The sequence below is a fragment of the Melanotaenia boesemani genome, chromosome 1 (genome assembly GCF_017639745.1).
Source record: "Melanotaenia boesemani isolate fMelBoe1 chromosome 1, fMelBoe1.pri, whole genome shotgun sequence".
NCBI classification, from domain to species: domain Eukaryota; kingdom Metazoa; phylum Chordata; class Actinopteri; order Atheriniformes; family Melanotaeniidae; genus Melanotaenia; species Melanotaenia boesemani.
Window position 1 is genome coordinate 16,664,976 of NC_055682.1, and position 14,069 is coordinate 16,679,044.

The 14,069-nt window shown below is 37.0% G+C and overlaps 1 protein-coding gene and 1 long non-coding RNA gene across 2 annotated transcripts in view; one reads left to right on the forward strand and one right to left on the reverse strand.

Moving 5' to 3' along the window:
* LOC121639945 (ephrin-B2a-like) lies at positions 1 to 8,717 on the forward strand. The gene is made up of 5 exons (XM_041985536.1): positions 1 to 335; positions 1,047 to 1,330; positions 2,337 to 2,429; positions 5,942 to 6,049; positions 7,188 to 8,717. The coding sequence occupies exons 1-5, from the start codon at positions 229 to 231 to the stop codon at positions 7,571 to 7,573; spliced, it is 978 nt and encodes a 325-aa protein (XP_041841470.1). The 5' UTR covers positions 1 to 228; the 3' UTR covers positions 7,574 to 8,717.
* The window catches only part of LOC121639957, a 21,398-nt gene continuing 11,048 nt past the window's right edge, over positions 3,720 to 14,069 (reverse strand). The window contains exon 3 of the long non-coding RNA XR_006010291.1: positions 3,720 to 3,822. This is a non-coding gene — a long non-coding RNA (uncharacterized LOC121639957). The remainder of the gene's footprint in view (positions 3,823 to 14,069) is intronic.

Below are 14,069 nucleotides of genomic sequence, written 5' to 3' on the forward strand. Positions count from 1 at the left end.
GTACCAGGGTTTCGTCACACGAATGATTTTCTAACCCACTACCCGCAATGTGGAAAATTTCATCCAACTGCAGGAGGAGGACTCGCAACTTGGTGGAATTTCTCCCAGGAATGTGTCCTCCGCGCGCACCTGGAGCCACCGGAGACATGCAGAGGCAACAGATTTCACACATTTCCCCCTCTCTTGCATGATAGTCAGCCGCGGTGTACCTGCGATTTTATTCCTGTGATGGGGAGAAGCGCACTGAGCTGCGCTGCCGTGATCCTGCTGGCCGTCGTTTGCTCGTGTCGTGCCGCCACGCTGGAGTCCATCCACTGGAGCAGCTCCAATGCAAAGTAAGGAGACATCCGAGATGATGGGACCTTTGTGCGTTAACTGTCACCTAACCCAGATAGTAAAAGAGAAACAATTACTTGTTGCAAACCAAGAAGTAAAGTTTTGATGTATAAATCTGAAACCCTGTAGTTTAATAACAGCTTTGATAAAGGTTTGATCATGTAAGTTTATAACATTCAGTAGCTGCATCCTCTTGACTGCAGATTTACTGCCCTTTTTAAGTCATTTAAAATTTAGCAGTTAATCAATATTTTATTTGATCTATATGTTGGAAAATAGTAATTGCAAAGCCCCGAGGCCCAGTTCCATCTACAAATTGGTTGTTTGACAGTGGGTTTATAGTACTGGTGGAATTCTGGTGGGATTTTTGCTCAAAAATGGCTCATGACAAACTTGTTACTCCTCCTGAAAACGTAAATGATTTCTTTTTAAGCGCTGCTCTAATCAACATGCAATTTTATCCATAAAGAAACTCCCTTTGGGTTTGGATCTATAAAGAATATTTAAATAAAATTTTTGACTTCTAAAAATTGATTTTCCTAGTAATATGTGAAGATTTAAAGGCCTTCTGCTGTTGATGTTGCTAATTAAAATACTGACACTGTGTTATTTATTAGTTCAAGCAAAGAGCTGTGTGATGATGCTTCAGTGTATTTTAAAGGCAATTTATTCCGTAAAATGATTGTCTCCTATCGCTTTCTTACACATAGATTTACTCCTGGTCAGGGTTTAGTGCTCTACCCTCAGATAGGGGACAAGATGGACATTGTGTGTCCTCGAGCTGATGCCTCCACCAGTGGGACAGAGGAGTTCTACAAAGTCTACCTGGTCTCCCGAAGTCAGTTGGAGAGCTGCACCGTAGACAAGATGGACACACCTTTGCTGAACTGTGACAAGCCTTACCAAGACGTAAAGTTCACATTCAAGTTTCAGGAGTTCAGCCCTAACCTCTGGGGTTTGGAGTTCCTCAAGGGGAGGGATTATTATATCACCAGTAAGTTACCTGCACAGAAGAATCTGCATGTCTTGGTGCATATGACATGCACAGCTGTAAAAAAATCTACATTTACACCTGTGCAACACTAAAATTGCATGCTACTCATTTCTACAGGTGGAATGAGTTTAAATCAGTGCAAGTAACAGTTTCCTCTGCATTTCCTTAAAAAAAAATCTGGGAAAAGTGGAAGCCATCATTGCCAGCTCCCTCTCAATTTGTCAGTTTAGATCAGAATCAAAAAAATGTGGCCTCGTTATTGGACCGCTGTCGGTTAAACCAGCATCTTAGTGGCAAGTGATGCATGAGATAGAGAGCAAGTCTGACCATGTAGCCTCGCCCACCTCACCACGGTCTGACAGCACACTTCGCTCTAGCAGGCCAGTGTGATTCCAAGGGCTTACATGCCCCAAATCACACAAGGCTTTTACAGCATCAGGCAGATTTGATGGGAGCTTTCAATGCAACGTGGCTTGTGGCTTGTACCCTGTGAAATGTTATCTGACCTAAATGCTGCTAACAAGTCCGCATGTGTATGAGTGACAGGGGTGAATCAGAGTTCCTGGGGAGGGGGTGGGGTGGGGAGTGTTGAATGTAAAACTGGGTTTTCGAATGTAAGTTTAGTTTCTGTTATGAGTCGTTTCTTAAAAAGGCTGACATATGTTTTATTTATTTAATTTTGAATTGCCAAGGTTGGACGTAGAGCTGAAAATCATTTTCTAGTTCATTAGTTAATCGATTCAATGAGACTGTTGTCTCAGATTAAAAGATGCAACCTGCTGAAAGTGATGCAGTCTAATATAAGAGATTTGCAAAAAATCTCATCTTCATGGAGGCTGCTATATGTGTTACTGAATGTGTTGGATATTATTTTAGACATCTTGGGGGGGTTGCATTAATTGTTGCAACCAAGTGTAGAAACAGTAACAAAATCATAACAAAACAATACATTGCTTTATAATGCTTATGTCATAATAGTGATTTGTCTCCTCTGTCTGTTTATCAGCCACATCCACAGGCTCTTTGAAAGGTCTGGATAACACCAGTGGAGGGACATGTAGGACCAAATCCATGAAGCTGGTGCTGAGAGTTGGCCAGAGTAAGCAAATAGTCTTTCTATTTGAGGATCAAGCCAGTGGATGAAAGATGATGCATGGACACAGCTTGCCAAAAACACGTTAAAATTGCAATAAATAAATAAATAAATAAATAAACAAATAAAAATTTATGTGTAATGCAATGATATCTCATCTCTTTGAATTAAGTGGTCAGATAATCTCATCATCCAGTCATTTTGCCCATGAGAGATTGCCATCATGAATTACTATTTCTCAAATCCCTGATTCAAACCACCAGCAGCTTAATGCCACCAGTATTATCCTGCATTTGATCATTAGAAATGGCAGTCAATGCTCTTTTTTCCCCCTTCATATTAACATCAGAATGGCCAATAGTGCAGTTTTATCATTTTGCACGTCTATCAGATATTTGAAATTTTAATAAACCGTGCATACATATTCCTTCTTACTTTAAATGCCTTAAGCTAAACCATTGTAATGTAATATTCATGCACGAACATATGTTTGCATTTCTTATTTCAATCAAAAGTTTACAAAATTGGATAATAATTGATCACAGATGCAACCTTATATGTAAAAAAAAATGTATTAGCATATTCATATGGTTCATTAGTATGCAATTAGTTCTACATAGTTAGATAAAAAAAGAACAGATGCAGCATTTCTGTATGTGTTTCTATCTAAGGCCTGAAATGTAGTTTTTTAACCTCAAACTGTGAAGTGTTATTTCTATAAATTATTCATTTATTGAGCGTTAAGCACGTCTGAGTACTTAATGCTAGAGATGAAAAATCAGCATTTTGTGTGTTTCTAAGGCTGATCATAACAAAAAATATGGAGCTGTTTTCCTGTCATGTTTACAAACATTACAGGCATAAACAAATCTCCTAAGGCAAAAGAAAATGTGGATAAGTTTGATTTGGTTAAAATCTTGTTTTAATCTCTACATATATTAAAGTCATGTCAATCTGGAAGTCATTGCTGTTATAACAGATTTTTTTTAAAGTCCATTCATGCAAAATGTGTGCTAAGGAAATTTATATTGAGGCCAGTGGTAAATTAATGATAACGCTCTGAACTGAAGCAAATCTTAAGACTCCAGTGTAAAATGAGCAAATAGGATGGCTACCACTGAAATGTTGATTAATGTGTGCTGTCCATGAATCAATAATTTAAATTACAGGAGAACATTTCATTTTGTTTTTTTGCTGTCTGTTGAAATGTCATAATATAGATTTTTGCTTGTATTTGGTTATGTAGATGCTTAGCACCACATACTGGGGCAAACATCCAATCACACTCACTAGAGTAACCAGTTAACCTAACATGCATGTCTTTGGATGGTGGAAGCAAGCCGGAGTACCCACACGTACTCGGCGAGAACATGCAAACTTCACACACAAAGGCCACTGTCTGACCAACCCCAAAAAATAAATGAATAAAAAATAAATAAATAAATAATTAAAAAAAAAAAAAAAGCAACTCAAAGCAAACCAAAGATTGGTATCTTATAGTATTGTAAGATATCACAAGTGTCCATCCAAGTTTAAGGAAAAGTCCAAGACTCTTTGATTAACTCTCAGATGTAAGTCAGTTTGGATAAAAGCGTCTGCCAAATGACTGTAGAATAGAATAAAATAGAATTTTATTACTGGTCAAAAAAATCCACTAATGTCTACTGTTGTCTGGCCTATGAGTGCAGTCCTGTATCAAATTACTCTGCACTGTTTGAGGGTATTTAATGGGTACTTATTGGCGACTGCTAGTTTTTACTGAGGATGCTGTATTTGAGGCTACAAGAGTGTGAACACTTCACTTTTTCTTTACACAAATGGAGGTTTATTTACTTAAGTTTTTACAATTAGGACCTTAAACTGATTCTTATAAATTGCTGATAAAAAGAGACAAATGTGGACTGCAGTGTGGACTGAGTTTCACAGTCCAGTCAAAAGTAATAAACTAAAAAGTCATGCTTTTGAGAAAGTTTAGTCCAACTTAGCAAGATACAGTGTGATGTCATCCTTTCATGTTGTTGTAGTTACAGGCTTGTTTCTAAACTAGTTCTGAATACACAGCTGTTCCCAGAGCAGTCAGGGTAACTCACTAGAAGTGGCAATAGAAAAATTACTTGTTTTAGCAGGTGCATTCATTCTTCGAAAGCTAGTTTTCGCTACATTTGGTGTAACTACTGGAGCTCGTTTTAACTTGATCCTACCAACATAACCAGCGGACCTCAAATGACTTACTTTTTGTTACAATTGTGCTTTATTCTATTACCGTGGCAAGTTTTTTCCCAATGATTTACCTTATGTAATTCTTTTCTGTTTCTGTTTTAATTAGAGCTTTTAGAAATACCAGTGTATCTGAGTCTTCAGGGAGTCCAGCCAAAAACTTCTTTTTCTGCCCATACATTTTGAGTAGATTGAACAATGAGGTCATGTTTGCATCAGTTGCAGTAACAGTGGCTTCACAAAATATGCAACCTAAGTTAATACTTGCTATGGCGATTGTTTCATCCTACTGTTTCATTATCTAGTCATTACTGCTGGCCTGCCAGAATATCAGGCAAAATGAGAGTTTCATAACATTTTGAGCCTTTAATTAATTATTTTCTGAGGCAGGTTGCACCGAGTTACTTTGGAAAACAGCTGATTCTCATAAGAATCCACCTGGCTAGGCTCTGAAACTACATGTATATGGCTGAAACACAAAAACTTGAAAAAAATCAGAATCATATTCTGGCATCTACTAATGGGTTTTAGTGACTGCTGTTTGCTGACTGGTTTTACGTGATCCCCCTTGGTTAATCTGAGTGATGACTTTGATAGACAGGTGGTTTATCCAATCGCCCGCAAAGTATTTTTAAGCACATGCTTTATCCAGATTTTCCAAGATAGACAGTCTCTGTGGATTGTTTCTGTGGAGTAGAAGTTTAAAGTGCCATGAAAAGGAAAATACTGATGTAACGCAGGAGTACTCCAGCATACAGTAAGTTACATCCCAGCACTTTTTGCTTTCCTTCATCATTACATTGCCCTCAGAATCAAAGCAGCCTCTAGACGCTCTCATATGTTGTAATTATGTTAGACTTGATGATGCTCCTGCTGCACTACTATGGAAAATATGTAAAAATGGTGGTGTGTATGTCTGAAAATTCCCTTTGGAGAAACCCCAGGGAAAACACAGCAATTTGGTGCATTCAGTTACATGTTGTGCTTGAGTAGGTGGCGACAACAAATGTATTTTCCAGTTAAGAAAAATGAAAGCCATGGTTGTGGTTGAAACAAGAAGTTTTTGCATTAAAGAAAAAAAAAGTTTCCTCTGGTTCTTCTCTGATGATACATTTTTACCTGAATGACTGTTGATGTAAAATGAATTCTACAGAAAGTGGTTCTTTTGTTTTCATTCTGAGGGACTGAAGCGAAACTAACTATGTTTAATGAGTCATATTATGACATAAGTCCACCTACATAAATAAATTGAGGAGTTGCGTGCTGGTACTAATAATCATATGTTGTATTTTATATTCCAGATGCTTCAGATGCACCTTCAACACTTCAAGAGTCTCCGACCAGATTCCCACCCACACCACCAAAGTCCAAGGCCAAGGACGCCTCCACAAAAGAAAGAAATATAAAAAGTAAACCTGGCACAAAGACAAAAATATGGAGAGATTGAGAGATTGTATTTTACAAGTGGAGCAAATTTGGGATCTTTAGAACTGAATTACAATAATTTAACTTTTGCCTATTTACTTGTCAACATTTATGTTCAGTCCAGTCAGGTAAAGAGATTTCCTTTAAATTAATTGTATTTTCTTCAGAAGTAGTAGGCAGTTTTTATTGAACAGAAAAAAACAAAACATGGAAGATTTGACAGATTTAGTTTGTAGAGGCGTACGATTTTATATTAAACTAACAAGTTTTTCCATCACATTTATGACTGAGGTCAGGCTAAACATGAGAAACGCCTTCAGTATTTGATGTCATGAAAAAAACCTTTAGAATAATATTTGATATCAGTTATACTGACTTTTTTATTGTTCTACAAAAAAGTTACAACATGTAAAATTAAATGAAAATTTCCGTCCTTCCTTGAAATATTGAAAGGAATTTGTTTATGATTACATTTGAAAAAAAAAATCTTTAACCAGGTTGTTTTAATATCTCTGTACTATAAACAGCTTCCTATGAGAAAAACTGTATCCAGATAAATTAGTTTGACTGGACAATTCTATACGTGGACACTTAAGTTAAGGGCTCAACATCTGGCATGTTCGAATCTTCTGTCATTTGTTTTCTGACACTGAAGGAAAAGAATTAAACAATAAAAACACATTTTCAATGTGCATTAAAAATTATACAAAAAGTATGTTTAAGTTGAATTAATCTGGTGAAAGTATTGTAAGTAAATTGTAATATATTACTTTAAAAAATATATTTGTTGATTTCAGCTCATGCATGATAATGTTTGTGAACATGTTGCATCTAACTACCATTTTTTTGTCATTTAATGAATCTGCAAACAGAATTAAAATTATGGGCAAAAATTTAAGTACAAAATCTACCCAAACTTACATTGATATTGAATTAAGAAAATACTCAAACTTCCAGTTATCAGATACCAGAGGAAGGCCTTAGACTGATTATCCAGATGCGTTTTCTTTCCATTTTTACCTATACTGTGTTTTTTTTTTTAATCTCTATGTGACATATCTCAGCATGCTTCTTCATCTGAGATTCTCTCTTGTTTTTTCCCATCTCTCCTCATCATGACAGACGTGGGCTCTGACACTGGACAAACAAACCCCAGCAGCAGCTCTCAACCAGGACTCTTCGTGTGGGTCATCACTGGTTGTGCGATCCTCCTTCTGGTAATCATAATTCTGGCGGCAGTGCTGTGGAGGTGCCATCAGCGCCGCTGTGTCCCTGACAGGCAACAGCAGTCTGCCTCCATGTCCCTCAACACTTTGGCTGTCTCGAAGCGGGACAGCATAAGCAGCGACAACAACGGCTCAGACCGCAGCGATGTCTTACCTCTGCGGGCCTCTGACAGCATGATCTGCCGTCACTATGAGCGCGTGAGCGGCGAATATGGGCCCCCTGTGTACATAGTTCAGGAGATAATGCCTCAGAGCCCTACCAACATCTACTACAAAGTCTAATGCTTGCTGCTTTACTGAACTGGTGGCAATCATTAATTCCAACTGCTGAGGAAAAACTCTTAAGCCTACAAGTCAAAATGAAGTCAAAGCTTCCACGGCTGCACCTGTCAACACCTGTGAAGAAATGTTAGAAGCTATGTTGCACTGTCCCTGAACTTTGAACAGACAGACGCCTGTCTTGTTGTGTAGTCACACTGCAGAAAGTGGATAAAATGTTGTTGAAGCGTTTCGTTTTCTTGAGTGAAGAGACAATCTGAGAGGAAGCTGATGTCGTATCAGATCACTCAGTAGATGTGCTCAGTTTGTTTCGTAAGATATTCTTGGGAGAGGGCAAAACATTTATTTTGAAGAAAATCTGTTTCTTGCTGTTGCCATATGTGTGTACAACAATTTGGATTTTGTTTAACATGTTGATGAATAGGGGGAGAAAAGGATAATCTTGCATCCCAATGCACTAAATTTACAAGTGTGCCACCGGTGGATTGTGGAAACTTTGTCTCAAAAGCTATGAAGTTAAATGAAAATCATGATAAGCTGGCTTTTATTGCAGTAAAACAGTGCTGAGGGATCCACAAACAGCTTCTCCAATCCATTCACCTCCTACTTTAAAAACTAATTAAGAACAGTGATAAGTAACCAGATGAATAACAGTGTTTCAGTTGTTTCAATTTATTGGAAATCATTGTCTTCTCCTTCTGCATTGCAAAAACCAAGATGTGTAACAGGAGGAAACATGAGGGACAGACAGAAAATGAATGAAAGTTAATGCAGAAATGAAAGTTTGAATCATAAATTAAAGGACATGCCCTCGATGTTCCTTGTGGTTGCAAAATTAATAAGCAGCACAGTGCATGATGAATTCAAGGAATCATAGGGTACAGCAGCACAACATACTAATCTTTTATGAGACCATCATCTGGTTCTGCTAAGCAATTACAACCACTGCACAGTATTGAAAAGATATTTTAGATCTTTGTTTTGTTGTGTATGTTAGCTGTAGCTCATGCTAAAGTAATTCTAAACTCAAGCCACTTCTCTGAATGTTGCTTTTAGAGGGTTAAATTAAATACTTCAAATTACTCTGGTTTATTTTCCCCACACCTCTAATTGTGCCTAATTGTTGGCAGGTTTATGTTATGCTGCAGTAAATAAATAAACACACAAACAAATAAATAAATGGGACTACTGTGTTCCTTAGACCAAAACCAGACTTTTAAAATACATGTAAATATTTTGTCAGATAATGCGATTGGACGATTGAATCACTCCTGTATGTATACACCCAGCTAGACTCAAATACGTCTTGGTGCTTCACACATTCATTCAAAGTTCTATCTTTTTGCATCTTTTGACAAAAACAGTAAAGCATATGTCTGCATTACAGACCCCCAACAGCTGGACTCATTAATATTTTCTGGTTCTTTTGTCAGACTGCTAAATGCGCTGGAGATTGAGATTGAGAAACAACCCATTAAGGCTACAGGTTTTGATTCTAGCATAGCCTCATCTGGCAAAATCACACTCTCAAGTAGCTTAAAGACAACATCTGTGCAGTGAATTTGGTTATGCTTGCATGTACGACGATCTCCCACAGAGCAAGTTAAAAGCAACTGAATATTTTGAACATTTTCACACACAGTGCAACTTCAGACATACTTTGATGAATAACTCTACTTTCCTCCCATGCATGTATGGATGGACAAGGACAGTGGTCCAATTAAATGGCCAGGGCAATCCAGGTCTAACCACAGCTGATCTATGCATGTGACCACATGTGAGGAAAGCGACTGTCATTTTGCTGTCAGGTGCTTCAAGCTATTTTGAATGGACAGAACTTATTAACAAAAACTATGGTGAATGTAGTATATTTAAAAATAAAAGTTACCTGGAATAACTTCTATCTCTCTAAACAGTGTTAAAGGCACTAAACAAATACTAGCATGATATGCAGAGAAGCTGAGCAAACAAACAAACAGAAAAAACCTCTTCTACTCTCTTACTGAAGACTTGCAGTTTTTCCTTGGCAAGTAAACACATTTGTGCAGTCTACCTACAAGCTCTCAAACTATCAAGAAAGGTAACAAAAATCTATTTAAAAAAGAAAAATCTCAACATTTAATTATCTCTGAGTCTCTCCTGTGGTGCCTTGTGAGGCACCCATGGGTGAACATGTTTCATGCTCTTTCAGCCACATCATGCTGCACATTTTCAACCTGTCAACTTCCATGAGCTTCCTCTCCACCAGGGACACTGTTGCCTCTGACAGCAAGATGCCAGACGAGGGGGGTCTTCAGCACATGTGCTGTGTGCTGAAGATTTCACAACCGCTCTCCAAAAAACTAAAGTTGACTTGCTTTTTTAAATGAAATGTTTGGTGATGGTTTCTTTTTTACAACTTTTGCAGTAAAACATGGGTTAGATGATGTTCACCACATTGCACTTCTCTTTTTTTTTGAGGGGGGCCCGAGAGATACACTGTAATAAAGAGTTGCCACTGAAAGGCATGAGCAGCCTCATTCTTATCCTGCAGCAAATGTAATTTCCCCTCTGGCAAGAGATGTATTAAATGAATAGAAAATGTGTCATAGATAACTTCATTACTACTTTCTATAATTGACTTCTTTATTAGACCCATGGTGTTGCAGGCCATCTAAACCACTTATACAGTTTTCAACTTATTCTTTCCTGACTATACAATAAACTGCCCTCGATCGCATACTTTTAAGCTTGTCATACATTCTGTCTATCTACAATAAGAAAAAAACAGCATAACACAAATTGGCTTCTGACTCTGAATGCCTGCAGAGTGTGTTAGTTGTCTGTGTGCATGTGTGTGTTGTTCCACCCCCTCGCTTGAAGTGATATGAGCTCTTCTGAGAAGTTTTTGTCCTATGTGAAGCCTCACATCTGAATGGGCTGTGGCCGGGCGAGGTGAGTTCAGTTGACCTGGGGGTCATGCTGAGACAATGGTTCACAGGCTTCTATAGGAAGAACAAAACAGAGACCCCTGGGCTCATGGCCCCTTATGAGGGTGGGGCCTAGATGTGGTGGGTCATTTTAGGAAAAAAAGGGACAGAAGTGGTGTTGCATCAGTGGGGATATTTTGGATATCAAGTACAGGCTTGAATAGTCCAAGTGTTGCCAGCATGGTGTGTTGGGTAGTCTGTTTAATCAGAGGTCTCTGCTTTGTGTTATAGTGAAGAAATATAGAATAGTCTCATGTCTATACATGCTACTGCTGGTCTGTGTGAGAAATTTTCTTGCCCCTGTATCCAAATTAACATAAAGTATCATGAAAAGTGTCTTGAAATGCTTTTGAATTTGATACCTGCTTTGCTGAATGAGTCTTTTACATCACTTTTACAGAGAGCTTGAAGCAGAGGGGGAGGTCGAAGAAGGAGAGCTGTAAGCTTTTATCTGACCCCATGGGACGATGTGAAGTCTACAACCTCCCTGTGTCCACCCACCCCCCACCTCACTTCCATATGCAGAGGAACTACTGGCTTTATGTGGGGGGTTGGGGGTCATGACTGAGTGCTCCCACTCCCACAGTGTGCCCAGAAGAGTGAAGAAGAGCAGCTATTCTGGTGTCAGGGGGAGATGTTGTCCAGTTATTGGTCAGTCGGACGAGGGAAGATTAAAGCAGAGATATAACAAGCGCCTCTTGATTAATTAGACTGAAAATCTCTCTCTGTAAAAACTGTCTGACCAAATGCGGCTCACAAAACATCAGAATGCATGAAGTAAGTGGAAATGTTCAGCCTATCATAGGCCGCTATGCCTGACCTCTTCCATCTAATTTCTTCAATGTTTGCATCTGCAAAATAAGCCAATTTCAAACAACAGAAGCACCAACAATGGGGAAGTGAGTGCTTCCTCTTACAGTTGAAAATCATTGTGCCATTACAGTACAGTATTTAGTTTGCTAGTTCCCTCTGCTGGCCAGCTCATATACTGTATCACACTCAGATGTTTGCAATAGTTTGCATAATTCAACACATTTGAGCAGAGAAAACCTGGAGCTGCAGATGGCGTATTCTTCAGCATTTCTGCACCAGAACTATTCTAAATATGAGTGGGATGCTAAATAACAATGAGCTGCTTTACTCACTTTGCATTTGGGTAAAAGCCTGCCAATGCATTTCATCAGACTTCCATTATATTCTCCACTTCCCTGTGGTTCAGTCTAAAGAGGGACAAGTGGAATGAATTTGGATTCATGTGGAAGGGATCATCCTTGGTTTCTTTGTTATTAAACTACATTGTAACCAGTGTACATGAAAAGCACTTCTTTTGTCATTTATTTGACTGTGTTTACACATTTATGTTACGAACAAAGAAAACATTGAAGAGGGTTTTTTTTAAAACTTATTCTTAAAGCTTCAGGAGGGTCTCATTTTGAGCTTGTCTTGATAGAAGAAGGAATCAAGCAGGTAGGCCAACTCTGAAAATAAATATAAGTAATAACAATAAAAAGATATAAAAAGCAAAGGGAAGTTTAACTCTTTGGGTCTTGAGACTTTTTAAATTGAAAGCAAAAGAAGGCTTAGAGGGGAATTTTCTCTTTGGTGGACTTTCTGATAATTCACAGACATTTAAAATGTAATTAGAGATGCAAAATGCATTTTTTTCATGCAACAACAGGAATAAGGAAATATAGTGTTTAACAAAATACTGAAAAAATATTTAAGTATATAATTTTAGTCATTTCACATAAAGATTGTCCACCATTCACCACCAAAGTTAGAGACTTTCTTGCATTTTGAGCTCAGAATTGCTGGAAAGTAAATATAACTGAGCTGTAGGACTTAAAGTGCTTGTATTATTCTCAAATAAATAAATAAAAAAATATAAATAATATTAACAGGTAAAATCATCCCTAAAATGTAATCTGTTGTTGCAGTAAAACTAAACTTTTACTCATCTCTATCATAAACATGTAAGAAAAGAGAAATAGAAAAGACTAAGAAAAAAAACAAGGCTAGTAGCTCATTTAAAACACATTCAACACTAACTTAATTTCTGTAAATGAAGCGAAAGGAGAACAATTTTCTATAAAACAATTTATAAAGATCACAGATGCCGTTAATAAAAAATGTGACGTGTGAAATGTGAAAAGCTGTGGAGTGTTGAGGCTTGATGCTACATCCTGTCTGAGGGCTCAGAATATGTTGCATTAATCGACTGCTTCTGTTGTGGTTTAATTGTTAAATCTCTAAAACATCCAGCTGGTTCGTTTTAAATCTGAGAACAAAGGAAAACCAGAGAATGAGCACATTGTACATTCAGCACAGACATTTTATGAACCCAAACTTTAAATTGGGGATTTTAAAAAAAAGAGAAATAAAAATGCACAAAAAAGACATTTGTTGTTTTCATTTAGTGAGCTTTACTTTGATCTGTTTTTAAGGTTAAACTCAAAAATATTAGGTCTACAGACAACATGCCAACTGCTTCTTAACTTAGTATAAAACAAACAAAAACAACAACAAAAAAAACTACCCCCCCCTCCAAAACGAAAACAAAACAACCCAGTTTTGATCAGCTCTAAATAATTTATCTGTACTATTTTTAATGTTTAGCTATAAAAAACTCAATTAAGATTACAAATGAGATTTTCAGCTGGTTTCAAGAATTTATTTAATTTATATATATATATATAAAATAGTATATACAGAACTTTGATTTGAAAATAATTATACTTATAATTTATATGCAAACCTGCTTCTTGTTGTGTCATTATAAATAGTTTTATAGTAAAAAGTAATCAGTTTTCCCCAGTGAAGTAAACTTAAGTAAAGTTAAGTAAACTGCTTTTATATCCATAATAATCCATTTTACCATAACAAAGATGTAGAAGAAATTGTTTTTCATCATTTTCTCTAAACCAATTTTGTAATAAATAACTGTTACTTTTTATCATTTGATTTGTTTTCATGTGCTTAAAGTATTATTTTAGTTAGAATTGTACCATCAGTTTATCGGCTGAAGATATTAACACAGAAAAATACAAATAATTAGGATGGAATAATTCACTGATTCTTCTGAGCTGAATAAAATGTATGTAACTATAAACATCTTTTATTTCAGGAAAAATGGAGAAAACATATAAGTATAACTTTGAATTATTTTCTTTGTATCAAATTCGACAAATACTGAAGTAATTTATAAGCTGCAGGTAAGTGTGCAAAACTAGCACATTGTGTGCCAATTATAAGTAGTTGTGGAGCAGCAACAGGTTAATTAAATGTTTCTTTTCCTAATCACACAGGAAGCAGCTAAAAGAATAAAATGCTATTTTTAGTTTCATCATTCGGCGTCATTTACTTCGCTCGGAGTAAGTAATCTGTCCACATTATAAATCTTTCCGTTCTCCTATTAAACTTAAACCATAGAATTGAATGTGCGGTTTGCTTTCTGTCATGCGGGCATGTAATTTTCTAATAAAGGATGTGACTACCCGTGTCCCTCTCCCTCCTCCAGAGAAGGTGGAGGC

Bases quoted from the DNA above. Each gene is read 5' to 3' on its own strand.
- LOC121639945 (XM_041985536.1), top strand. From the start codon at position 229: ATGGGGAGAAGCGCACTGAGCTGCGCTGCCGTGATCCTGCTGGCCGTC. The intron at 336-1,046 runs GTAAGGAGACAT...TCTTACACATAG, and splicing joins TGGAGCAGCTCCAATGCAAA to ATTTACTCCTGGTCAGGGTT. The intron at 1,331-2,336 runs GTAAGTTACCTG...TCTGTTTATCAG, and splicing joins GAGGGATTATTATATCACCA to CCACATCCACAGGCTCTTTG.